This window comes from Myzus persicae, unplaced genomic scaffold (assembly GCF_001856785.1).
Source record: "Myzus persicae strain clone G006 unplaced genomic scaffold, MPER_G0061.0, whole genome shotgun sequence".
Taxonomy (NCBI): domain Eukaryota; kingdom Metazoa; phylum Arthropoda; class Insecta; order Hemiptera; family Aphididae; genus Myzus; species Myzus persicae.
The window spans coordinates 39,098-52,516 of NW_019104106.1; the positions used below are offsets into that span (position 1 = coordinate 39,098).

Genomic DNA, 13,419 nt, shown 5'->3' on the forward strand with positions numbered 1-13,419 from the left:
GAGATGACATTGCTTCAATTGATATAGGTACCTATGTTTATACTTTTTTAAAAATTCATTGTTTAATATTATGGCATCTTTCAGGACAACAAAAGTATTCCACTAAAGATTATTTTGATAAGATAATTGATAATGATCCATTTAACATCGAAAATGAAACAGGTATTACAATTTTTATATTTTAATTCTTTATGTAGTGACACTTAAATTAAAGTTTTAGCAGAACCTAATTTATAATTATTTTTTCAACCAAAATGTTCAAATATTTTTTTTATTGCTTACTTATATAGTGGCATATCTGTAAATTGTTATTACTTATAGACGCTAACTATACATTTTTATAATACTTTAGCGTATATGTCTGAATGTTATGACAAAACACCAACTAAATACCAGAATTTACTATCCAAATCAAATGAAGATTTTAAACCAGATACTTCTAGTGGTGACTGCTATTCAGAAGATTCAGGATCCGATTACATGTCTTCTAATCATATGATGTGTAACTCGAGTGAAGACTTTTCTGACGCATCAGATCTTAATATAGACCAATATGCTCACGAAGATGAATACAATTTATGCAAGTCATCTACATCATTCACTGATCCCAATGAAAAACAAAACTTACCAAAACAAGTAACAGATTTGTCTAAAAGAATAAAAAAAAGGTTATAATTTCACAGGATTAATTGAAGTATCAAAGAAAAAACCATTAAATAATAAACGATGTTGGGATAAAAGTGATAACTGTATTTTCTGTGAAAAAAATGTGACAAATTTTACAAGACATATCATAAGAAATCATTCAACAGAAATGGAAGTTGCACGGTATATGTCCCTCAAAAAAGGATCAAAAGATAGAAAAAAGCTATCAGATGAGCTTCGGAAAAAAGGAAACTTTTTATGCAATATAGGTGGTGAACAAAATATTAAACCAGTTAGGCGCCCAAATGCGTTTTCTGAAACTTCTGACGCAACACAATATTTACCATGTAAATATTGCTATGGTTTATATAAAAGATTATATTTATTTAGACATATAAAACATTGTAAAAGTAAAATATCTGAACCAAAACAAGGTAGAAATAATAGAGCACAAGCCGACGCTCATAATATTTTATTGGCATTTACTGACCATGACACACAACTTATTAATGAAGTATTTCCAAGAATGGCCGTCGATGCCATTTCAACTGTTGCCAAGACAGATCACCTTATAAAAGCTTTCGGATCAAGGTATTTGAAATGCCATAAAGAGAAGCACCTAGTAAATGTTGTATCCCAAAAAATGAGGACACTTGCTCGTCTTGTAATTCAGATGAAAGATGAGGTACCGGGTATTAAATCTTTACAAGACTGTCTAGTTCCAAAATATTTTGACTACATTGTAAAATGTACTAAAATTGTTGCTAATCATGATACATCCACAGATACATTTGGTTCACCTTCAGTAATTTTAAAAATGGGCAGCTCATTGAAACAGTGCTGTGATAATGCAGAGTTTAATCTTTTAAAAAATTGTGACAACCTTGTATTAGATGAACAACAAAGAAATATCCAACAATCAATAATAAATATGAGATTTATTATTGATAAACAATGGTCATATGAGGTTTCAACAAATGCCAGCAAAGAAATGTATCAGAAGAAATGGAATAAGCCAGCTTATCTTCCTCTTACTTCAGATATAATGCTATTTAGAAACCACTTAATAAATATTCAAAATCAAAGTGCGAAAGCTTTAAAAATAGATTTTAATAATTTGAAAGCTTATAAAGAATTGCAAGAAAGTATTTTAGCTCAATTAATTTTACTGAATCGAAGAAGGTCTGGTGAAGTCCAACGCATATTTTTGGAAACTTACGTATCTGCACCAAGTGAAGTTTCTCAAGAGGAGGTTGAGTCATCTCTTTCCGAAATGGAGCGTCATCTTACAAAACAATTTAAAAGGATTGTGATAAGAGGCAAGCGAGGTCGTGGTGTACCAATTTGATTTACTCCCAACCTACAAAAATCAATAAAGCTATTGCTTGAAACAAGAAAAGTTACAAACTATATTGATAAACAAAATACATACTTATTTGCATTACCTAATACTATGAGTTGTTTGAGAGGATCAGATGCAATTCGAAAATTTAGTAAGGACTGTGGTGCCAAAAATCCAGAAAATTTAACGTCTACAAGATTACGGAAACAGGTAGCTACTGTAGCACAACTGTTAAATCTATCAGAAAGTGATATTGAACAACTAGCCACATTTATGGGACACTCTAAAGAAGTCCACAAACAATTGTATCGCCTTTCAGAAAGTACTTTTCAAGTTGCCAAAGTCAGTAAATTATTATTAATGATGGAAAAGGGGCAAGGACAGGAGTACAGAGGTAAGAGTTTAGATGAGATAGATATCAATATGGACAGCTTAGTAACAGATATAGAAGAAAGCTCAGATGAAGAAATAGATCATTCTGAAAAAAAAATAACAGTAATAGCTTCAACTAAAAACAATAAACCTGAAGAAAAGAAAAATGAAGAAAAGAAACATGTAAGAGTATGCTGGTCAGAGGAAGAGAAAAAAGTAACGAGAGAATATTTTCAGAAACACATATTATTAAATAAAGCACCTAAAAAAGATGAATGTAATGCACTAAAAATAAAATATCCACAACTGTTCGAAAATAAGCCATGGAAAAAAATAAAAACTTTTGTTCACAATATATACAACAAGCCTAAAAAGTAAACATATGCCAATTTGTATTTAATAATTAAGTAATGAAGTTGTTTTTTATATTATGTATGACCATTTACATAGTTACACATTGAATATCTTTGTATTTCTTATTTCATTTATTGGTAAACTAAAAATTATGTACCTATTATTAATTTAAATATAATATTACTTACTACTATCCACAACTGTTCAAAAATAAAACTTATTTACAATATATACAACAAGTCTAAAAAGTAAACATATACCAATTTGTATTTAATAATTAAGTAATGAAGCTGTTTTTATATTATGTATAACTATTTGCATAGGTACACATTGAATATCTTTGTATTTCTTATTTCATTTATTGATAAACTAAAAATGATGTTATTAATTCAAATATTATATTACTTACTACTATGATTAATTTCAAGTATTTGTTAAATTAGTTTAAATGTTGTGTAGTCACTACTTCACTAGTCCTATTGATACTGATGCGGTACATTTTGTCCGTTCTCATTTCACACCTACTGTTGCAACATGCAGCCACATTGTGTATAAGCATCAGTTCTGTTTCGGAAGTTTGGCAACGTTTAATGTATCTAATAAGATGATAACCTTTTGAATAAAATACACTCTGGATCTAACAAGATGCGCCAAACAATCAAAATCACACTCCTGGATCCCACATTATACTAATATTTCTTATACATTCTTTGGATCTCGGAAGGATATATAATATCTTAAAAATTTCTTGAGTGTATGGTAATTGTTTTTATCACATCAAATATAACAATTTTTATTATAATTTTTGTAATTGGTCCAATTAATATAAATTGATGTTTAATGCCGGATCTAATATCGTAGCCTTTTTCTTATGGATCCCATAAAATACGCTCCGTGTGTGTGTGTGTGTGTGTGTGTGTGTGTGTGTGTGTGTGTGTGTGTAATACAAATCATAATTTGATAATTATTATATGAATAGTATTGTAATTTTATTAAAATAATAGCATGAAACTGAAAGTATATCTATCGCAAAACCTGCCAAAGCAAGCAGTAATAAAAGAAAAAATGATTTAGAACCAAAAGCCAATATCAAAAAGACAAAGACCGCAGGAAAGGTAATAAGTAATATTATATTATTTCTTCAATATTACACACACACACACACACACACACACACACACACACACACACACACACACACACACACCCTAATAACACAGGACGTCAAAGGGAAATATACTAAATAGTTCCAACGCGGGACATCTGAAATGGAAGTTTGTGGGATGTATATGGGATAGGCTTCGAAGGAAAATACCACGGACAATAAATAAAAAAGATAGATAGTAGATGACGGGCTATAGACCGGCTATATTAACTATTATTATGATAGTAATGTATGGTGGGGAAATATGGCGAGTGTATATTGAGCACTATATTATTATAATAATATATTATCAAATGTATATAATATATAGTAGTGGATACAAGTAATTTTATATATCATAAATAATAAATATATTATATTGTGTTGTATTGAATAATATAATATTAAACAATAATATTGTGATTGTGAATTTGTGAATGTGAAAGTGTGAACTGAGTGAACTGACAATTTTGTATTGATAGTTATTTAATGGGGAATTCCAGAATTTTATTTACTTTATTATTATATTTAGTTGCCTTTACTATAATTGGTTGGTACGATCACGTGATTTCGCTGCGAACCTAAAGATAAACGATTAACGAATAATCCAACAATATATTATTTTCTTATTTTTATTATTTTCTACTAACAATTAACATTAACTTACATTAATCTACCTAACCTAGATGGCTATAGATGTTAATTCTTATAATACATAATAATTATTGATTCAATAACTTGATGATTGATTCGTTTGTCAATTGTCAATTGGTATCTTTAATTTGCATCCGCCATTTAGCATCTGAGTGTCAGACGTCTGCAGACATATTTGTTGACATCGAGACATCGCGTCAGTCCGGTCAGTGTACTACACGTGCAGTGAACATAGTACTGTTCCTGTTATACTGTTAATTGTTAAATATTGCTTCTAGTATTGTGTCAATGTATCTTAACTCTTCGTGCTAGTTTGCTTTGGTAAGTTTATATTGTTTATAAATGCTAAACAGTAATTTTATTATAGTACCTATTTTGTCACTGGGCATATTATATATGCTAAATATATATATATATATATATTATATAAATATCATATTATATTATATATTATACATTATGATTGCAGATTATATTGAACAAAGAGTATATGTTTACCTTATATTACACCTAGATGTTAATTGTTAAAATACATAATAATTATTAATTCAATAACTTGATGATTGATTCGTTTGTCAATATATCTTATCTCTTCGTGCTAGTTTGCTTTGGTAAGTTTATAAATTCTAAAAAGTAATTTTATTATAGTACCTATTTTGTCACTGAGCATATTATATATGCTATATATATAATATAAATATTATATATACATTATGATTGCAGATTATATTGAACAAAGAGTATATGTTAGCCTTATATTTCAACAGTCATGTCTAATTTACGGTAAGCAATTTATTTAAAGCCAAACAAATTTTGTTTTATTTTTAATATTATACTATTTATACTGTATAGACTATAGGACCTATATAGGTCATACATTTATTTATTTGCATTTCAAATACTTACATATATTCAGGAAATGATAGGTAATGTAGCTACTAGCTATATATAATTAACCTACTATATATTGTATACTCACTAAAAAAAAAAAGTAATAATATTAACTAAGTAACTTAACTTACAGTTAAAATTTTCTAATTTGCAAAAATAAAAAATTGCACACATAATATTAGTTTTTCTACGCTCAAGAAAATTACTGGGGAAATTTTTTAAAATGATACATAAAAGTATTAACTAGCTATCAAAAAACCTACTTTTCCAAAATAAACCTCATTAATAACTTGCATTTTCTTTGCACTAAAATTAACTTAATTTTAACTTTTAACTCGTTAATGCCCAGCCTTGCCTATTACCTAAACTTATAAATGTCTACGATTACCTCAACATTTTCCCACTGACCTTAATTTAGATTTTTTAAAGTAATTTTTTTCAAAAATTTGAAAAAAAGCACTTAAGTTTTGCAGTACCCTTATAAATCATTAATTATACATTTTTAATTTGCTATATTTCCGATTAGATAAAAAAAATACAATATAATATAATATGGTTATTTTACATTAATTAATGTTCTCTTTATTTATATATTTGGATTAATTATTATAGAGTTTAAACACCTACCTAATAATATTGTTGTTAGGGAAGAGAAAAATGTGACAAAGAGAAAAAAAAACCATTAAATGTAATAACATCAAAACAATTAAAAAGAAGAATAATTCAAGAAAGAAGCATAGTTTCTGGTTCTTCGTCAACTAATATTTCGAGTACAGTTAGTACTGAAAGTACTCTATATAATGAAGTTGTGTCATGTGAAAAAGAGAATAGTCCAGTAATTGAATCTCTTTCTTCAAAAATATCAGAGGAAATATCAGTTATACATTCAAAACAAACATTGGATAGTGAATATAACATGCAGCTTGTTAATTTTATGCCATCAGAAACATCTACTGATAAAGATGTTACAGAAAATCAAAGTTTACACGAAAAATTAGTTTCTTGGACTCTTGAAAACAATATAACTCATAAAGCACTTTCTAATTTATTAAAAATTATTAGACCACATGTCATTGAAGATAATTTGCCCAGGGATGCCAGAACACTAATGCAGACTCTTAGAACTACCAATGTAAAAAAAGTATTTCCTGGGGAGTACTATCACTTTGGTCTTCAATGTGGTATAATTCATTTTTTAAAACAACATCCTTTATTTTGTACATCAAATTCTACTATTAGTTTAATGATAAATATAGATGGACTCCCAATAGCAAAATCTTCAAATAGTCAGGTTTGGCCAATTTTGGGATCAATTTATAAATATAATCATGTTTTTATAATTGGTGTATACTTTGGCAAAGAACATAAACCAGCTAGTTCTAATGAATTTTTGAATGATTTTGTTCAAGAATCTAAGTATATGACTGAAAGTGGATTTGAATTTAATGGTCGTAAGTACAAATTCCATATTAAAGGAATAAGTGCTGATGCCCCGGCAAAATCATATATGTTATGCATAAAAAATCATGGAGGATATTCCAGCTGTACCAAATGTACAACTGAAGGTACATATATAGAACGTCGAGTTTGTTTCCCTTCGGAAACGATCGTCTTGAGAACTGATATAGATTTTAACAATTATAAAGATGAAGATTATCATATGGGGAAAACTGCACTAACTGAAATACCGGGTTTAGGTTTAGTTACTAATGTACCACTTGATTATCAACATCTTATATGTCTTGGTGTTACTAAAAAATTAATAAGTTTATGGTTATGTGATAGTCTCAAAGTTCGACTGTCTAGTAGCAAAGTTAAAATTATTTCAAATTCTATAGACAACAATATTACACCTTTTGTACCTTTGGAATTCCAAAGAAAGCCAAGGTCTTTTAATATGTGGAAACAGTGGAAAGCTACAGAATTACGACAATTCTTATTGTATTATGGTCCAATTGTTCTATATTCGGTAGTATCTGAAGAAGTTTATATACATTTTTTGATTTTACACGTTGCTATTCGTATTTTGTGTACTGGTAAATATTGTAATGAGCCAGAGTTCATAAATTATTGCCAAGATCTATTAACTAATTTTGTAAAGACTTTCAAATTGATTTATGGTACACATCATATATCACACAATGTTCATGCATTACTACATTTGGCTAAAGATGTTGAACATTATGGATCTTTGGATTTATTTTCAACTTTTAAATTTGAAAATTATATGCAGAAAATAAAAAAAATGATAAAAAAAGATGATAAACCGCTGCAACAAATAGTTCGAAGGATTCATGAAGCAAAATTTAATGATGTATCTCAGTGCAATTGTGATTTAAAAAAAAATATTATCTATTATAAGTTACATTCAAAAGGTCCACTTATTAATGATACTAGTGGTCCTCAATACCAAGCCTTAAAATTCAAAGAATTCACACTAATTTCACAAGATTCTAAAAACCAATATTGTAGTACAATAAATGGTGATATTATTAAAATTTATAATATTTCATACCATAAAAAACTACTATGTGAAGTGATAATTGGTAGAAAATTTTTAAGAAAAGAAAATTTATTTACATTACCATGTTTATCTTCAAAACTAGGAATATATGAAGTCCATACACTCTCAAAACTAGCAAGTTGGCCAGTTCATCACATTGATTCAAAAATTTGTCTTTATCCAATTCCAAGAAAAAAATCTAAATATGCAGCTTTTCCTCTTCTTCATATTGACAAAGACGAAATTCCAAAAATACAATAAATTTATAAAATTAAAAATAAATAAATTACTAATTATTTGTCACTTTATCAATACAATAATACACATTATAATATTTAAGTTAAGCTATTCTTGTCTTAGTAGTTTAATAACATAATATACTACCAATATTTTTATACAAACATTTATGTGTTTTACTTTTCTTAGAAAATACATCATCGTTGAATTTAGTGATGGACTACAAATAGTTCCAAAAAACTGGAAAATAAATGATTTAACTTTTTACTATCCTGTTGGTTTAAAAAATCCTAAATTGTATGACAATTTAGTGTCAAAAATGGCTGATCCAAATATAAATTGTAACAGCAATTATAAATTTACACCACTTACAATTATTAAAATATATGGATCTGATGGTAAGTGATACTTAGGTACTTAAACATTTAAGCATATTTCATATATTGTACATACCAGATGAATATTTATTAATCCATGTTTATCATTATTATTTAGATGATTTTATAATTAATGCTAAACACAAATTAAAAACTGCAGAAAATTTTACGGATATCAATACTGATGATGATGTCAAAACACAAAGACGTACTCATGCAAAAAAAAAATATTCATCAAGTGACGATGAGGGATCTCAATCATTTTTCGACCTTCCTTCTCAAAAGACTTATGCATCAAATTTAAAAAAGAAAAAGAATAATGAGGATAATGACAACAGCAAAATATTTACCCAATCAATGTTTAATTCTTTTCCAACTATTCATAATACCATAAAGTGTGCCGATATTCTTCAGAATGAAATGTCATGTGATTTACCAATTTCCGGTATTTATATAATTAATTAATTTTTATATGTACAATTTATCATATTTAGTAGGTATCTTTTAATTCATACCTATGTGCCTTTGTTTTAAAACCAATTACTTAAGGGGATTGGAAGTGGAGATTTTCTGTCTTTGTTAAACACACGTAGAACATAGCTATATGACTAACCAAAATTCTAGTTGTTCGATTTAAAATATGTAAAAGATGTTTGAGTTGGTATACAAGTTTCCTTTGCATCAGTAGAAACACTTTCAATTGCAGCAATATTTGGATGAGAATAAATATTTTACATTTTATAAATTTGTCAATTTTTAATATTAAATACCTTAATTTTTGTTTTATTTTCAGAAAACCATTTGTTTTCTACTACAATACACAATGCATCAGAAGATTATCAATTACTAACTTCAACTCACGCAGCAGTAATAAAAAGTCCTATTAAAACTACAAATATAACAAGTAAATTGAATATTTAAATAAATTTACTAAAATTGTAAGCAAATACATAGATATGTCCTATATCAAATGTATAAAATGGTTAATGACCATTAGGTATATAACTGTGTTTTTATAAATTGTATTATGAGCTCATAACACAACTTAAAAAGCATTACCAGAACTAGTAATTAATATTAAAATATTATGTATATTTAAATATTAATAAATAAAATTATTCCATTATGTTTAGGTAACCAGTTGACCAATAGTTTTTTGTCTAAAACAATAGATACTGAATTTATTAAAGAAAATGAATTTATAACTTCATCAACACAAATTGATGAAATGATAAAAACTCCTGTGAAAACTACGACTAATGGTATGTATGCGATAATAATTTTGTTTTAATGTATCAACTTTAATCAGAATTAAATCAATGTAAATTATATTAGATTAATAGAGTAAACATAATAAAGTACAAAATACAAATAAATTCATCACAAGTGAGTGACATTTTTAAATAATTTTATTTAAGTACAAGTCAAATCTAGAAGTTTAATATATTTCTTAAAAGTACTTAAATTATTAAAATTAGTTAAGTTTAAATATATAAATATATATATATATATATAGTTTAATTTTAAAATAAATTCATAATTTATTTATTTTTGTCCAAAAACTTTTGCATCATTTGGTAAACTCATATTGATATTATGTTTAAATCTAGTTTTATTTTTATAAGCATTGAAAGTTCGAATTTTGACAAAATACGTAAAAACACGAAAATTTGCAATTTATTTTGAGTTAGAAATTCATAAAAATTTTTAATTTTAAATCTAAGGTTTGAAAATTCTATACAAAATTCTTCATGAGTTTGTCTACTTTTATCAAATAAAAAATTTCTACATATAAATTAGTAAAGCCGTTGGTAATAGGCGATACCCAATTATTTTTATTTTTATCATATTTCCTACTCCCCGTTTGGCATTATACATAATACCTAGGTAAAGCTCGTATTATGTATACTTCCTAGTGATTTTTGGCATTTTATATAATGCCTAGGCATTTTGCAAAATACCGGATTATCCATATTGCCGGTAAAATATATATAGGTTAGGTGAATATTACCTAACCTGGTATATATTCCGATTAGGATGGGATAGGCATATATATATATGCCTATCCCATTCTAATTTATAATCAAAAAGTAAATCAATATTTTATTTCTTGTACTTCTTTAATGACAATATTTATACAACTTAAAATTCTATTTTAATATTATTTTTTTAAAATTATTATAGCATCAAGTATGTTAAGAAATGCTTTAGATATGACATTTATGACAAGTCCTGGAACTATTGATATAAACTTAAATAAACAAACCGTACAGCTATGCGATGATACTTTATTAAACAAAACAGCAATTATTACAACAAATGAGTTAGGTATTAACTTTCATGATATAATTTATTTTTATTTAAATGGTGTATAAAAAAAGCATTTATAATATATATATTTTTAAATTTTTAGATAAAAAAGTTGAACACTTAACAAATTATACAGCAGAAATCAAATTGAAAGTAGATAAGATATTATTAAACCAAGAAAGAATGCTTAATTTTTTAAGACGTCAACAAATTGGTGAACCAAATAATGCACAAAGTGAAGAATTTGATATCCATTTTGAAACTTACTATCCATTAAAAAAACCTGAGGACTTTTTACATATTACTGAATTATTAAAAAATGAGAACTACTACAAATTACTTGTAAGATACCTACATGTTATCACAATTTATAAATAATAAGAAAATTGTTATTCTATTTTTAATTTGTCCTAATATTTTACAGCGAACAAAACTTTTAATGTATGGTGGTTCTGATATACCCAGTGCAGTAAAAATTATTTTAACAAAAGTTATATCAAATGAACTAGGAACAAAAATTACATTAACAGGATTATCTGCTGGAAGACGCCCAGCACCAGATGAAAAATTAGGTCTTCTTAAAACAAAATTTTTTGGACTTCTTCTCGGTGAGAAAATATATTTGTATATATTGCATCGAGAGAAAGCTATGCAGATATTTGTTGTCTCCGTCTTGTGTGCACAAGTGTGTTCATGCAAGTTGAAGCTCAGCAGATGCCTAACTTCATTAGTTAAAAAATTAGATTGAATCGACCTATTATGAAACTTGATGGTAAGAACATTATTTATATTTGTATATAAGTTTTTATGATATTTCAGCTTTTAAGTGGTTTATTAGTATTTTTAATTTACTTTATATTATAATATGCATAACTTACTAAAAAACTGAACTATCCTTAAAAGCTTGCATACAAAGACTAATAATTTTCTTACCATCAAGTTTCAAAATAAGTCGATTCACTGTTATTTTTAAGCTAACAGAGCTAAACGTGATCTGCAGATAAAAGAGCACAAATTTGCTATGTTACACACTTGTAAGATTATAAGACAACAAATGGCTATGCAGTGTCCTTTTAAACTATATTATATATTTAATTTGCCATTATTCAGATGAGAAATAGTTTTAACTTTGATAGAAAACAAGTTTGTTTAAAAGTTATACTTTTTTGTACGACTTCATTTATTTAATTTAAATATACAAATTTTGTATGAGAAAGATTCAGAAGTTACTATAAAAATTATTGATTTTAAAAATTAAATTATATCTAATATTGCCAGATAGATTGAATGATATCATTCTATATTCTATTAAATATATATGTATATATTTTTATATTATTACATTTTACATTATTTTCAGATGTTTTAAAGAACAGTTTTCCAAATGTAACGGAAGAATTAATGAAGAAACCAATAAGTAGTTGGTTAAAACATTCTAAAGACAGACTCTCCAGAGAAAAACAAAATCATTTAAACACAATTTAATTATAATTTTAATTCATTTTTTTAAGATTACAATATTGTAATAATGACATTTTTAGTAGTTTTACGTATATGTATATATACATATAAATGTATGATAATTACTTTTAATAAACTATTCTATAAAATTGCAGAATTATGGATATTCTTTAAAGAATCAAATTTGACCCATGCATCTATTATATATACATATATATATGCCGGTATATATCCCGGCCGGGATGAATAGTGATTGAGTAAAAGGTACATTTATGGGATACAAGTATAGGATTAATATAGGAATTTCCTGGGAATGTCAAAGTGGAACGTTCCCGGGAAGTAGACATTAAGCAATACTTGGTATATTACTTTGGATGTACGATTTTAAGCCTGGGACCTGATCGGGATGTTCCTGAATAGCTCTAAATGTTCCCGTCTGACTGTCCATGGACCTACCTTTAGATATCCCTGTGTTATTAGGGCACTTTTTAAGTATAAATTGAAATGTAACTTTATTCTATATATTAGCACACAGAATCATATAAGGATATTTTTGCTGAATTAATTTCGAAAGGAAGTTTTGAAAATAACGCAAGCAATTCTTTAACAATGATGGAGGGAAATAATTCATTTACTTTCCAGTGTCCTATTGCACCAAAGTGTGAGGACTACTGGGTTATTCAACACTACAAAGTCAAAACGATTGAAGATATTCCGTCAGCTGAAAGGTTAGTAAAAAAAAAAAAAAAAACTGATTAAATATATAATACATAGTTAAATATCATCAATGCTGAAATGTATTACCTGACGGATTCATTATTAGAAATTAACCTACACCTAACATTATGCATCACGAGTGAATGAAATTTATAATTAAAATAATGAGCTCAAGGATTGAATTGTTGATATTTGACTATAACATGATTAAATAAATAAACATAATATTATTATGAATATTAAATAATTTTTTTATACTAGATGGAAACATACGGAGGACAGTATAAAATTGTACACTACGAATCGGGATTCAAAAGATACAAATATTGCGATCAAAATAAATGACGTTGTACGGGATATATTGGATCGATTTTCATCAGATCCGAAACGAAAATTAATTAAAAATAATAAA

The 13,419-nt window shown here is 26.9% G+C and overlaps 3 protein-coding genes across 3 annotated transcripts; all 3 read left to right on the plus strand.

Annotated features, from left to right (window-relative positions):
- The first annotated feature begins 814 nt into the window (after positions 1-814).
- LOC111038799 lies at positions 815-1,993 on the plus strand. Its single transcript, XM_022322033.1, has 2 exons — positions 815-992; positions 1,080-1,993. Exons 1-2 carry the CDS (start codon positions 815-817, stop codon positions 1,991-1,993), a joined length of 1,092 nt encoding a protein of 363 aa, XP_022177725.1.
- A 105-nt stretch (positions 1,994-2,098) lies between these two features.
- On the plus strand, positions 2,099-2,812 carry LOC111038812. Its single transcript, XM_022322049.1, has one exon. It carries the CDS (start codon positions 2,099-2,101, stop codon positions 2,735-2,737), a length of 639 nt encoding a protein of 212 aa, XP_022177741.1. The 3' UTR covers positions 2,738-2,812.
- A 902-nt stretch (positions 2,813-3,714) lies between these two features.
- On the plus strand, positions 3,715-13,419 carry LOC111038810 (the record flags this gene model as incomplete). The annotated part of the gene is made up of 3 exons (XM_022322047.1): positions 3,715-3,828; positions 12,819-13,018; positions 13,269-13,419. Coding segments are annotated over exons 2-3 (270 nt in total), but the record flags the coding sequence as incomplete, so codon positions are not given.

Excerpts from the sequence above, each read along its gene's own strand:
- LOC111038799 (XM_022322033.1), top strand. The coding sequence starts at position 815 with ATGGAAGTTGCACGGTATATGTCCCTCAAAAAAGGATCAAAAGATAGA. Across the intron at positions 993-1,079 it reads CGCAACACAATATTTACCAT|GTAGAAATAATAGAGCACAA; the intron begins GTAAATATTGCT and ends AACCAAAACAAG.
- LOC111038812 (XM_022322049.1), top strand. The coding sequence starts at position 2,099 with ATGAGTTGTTTGAGAGGATCAGATGCAATTCGAAAATTTAGTAAGGAC.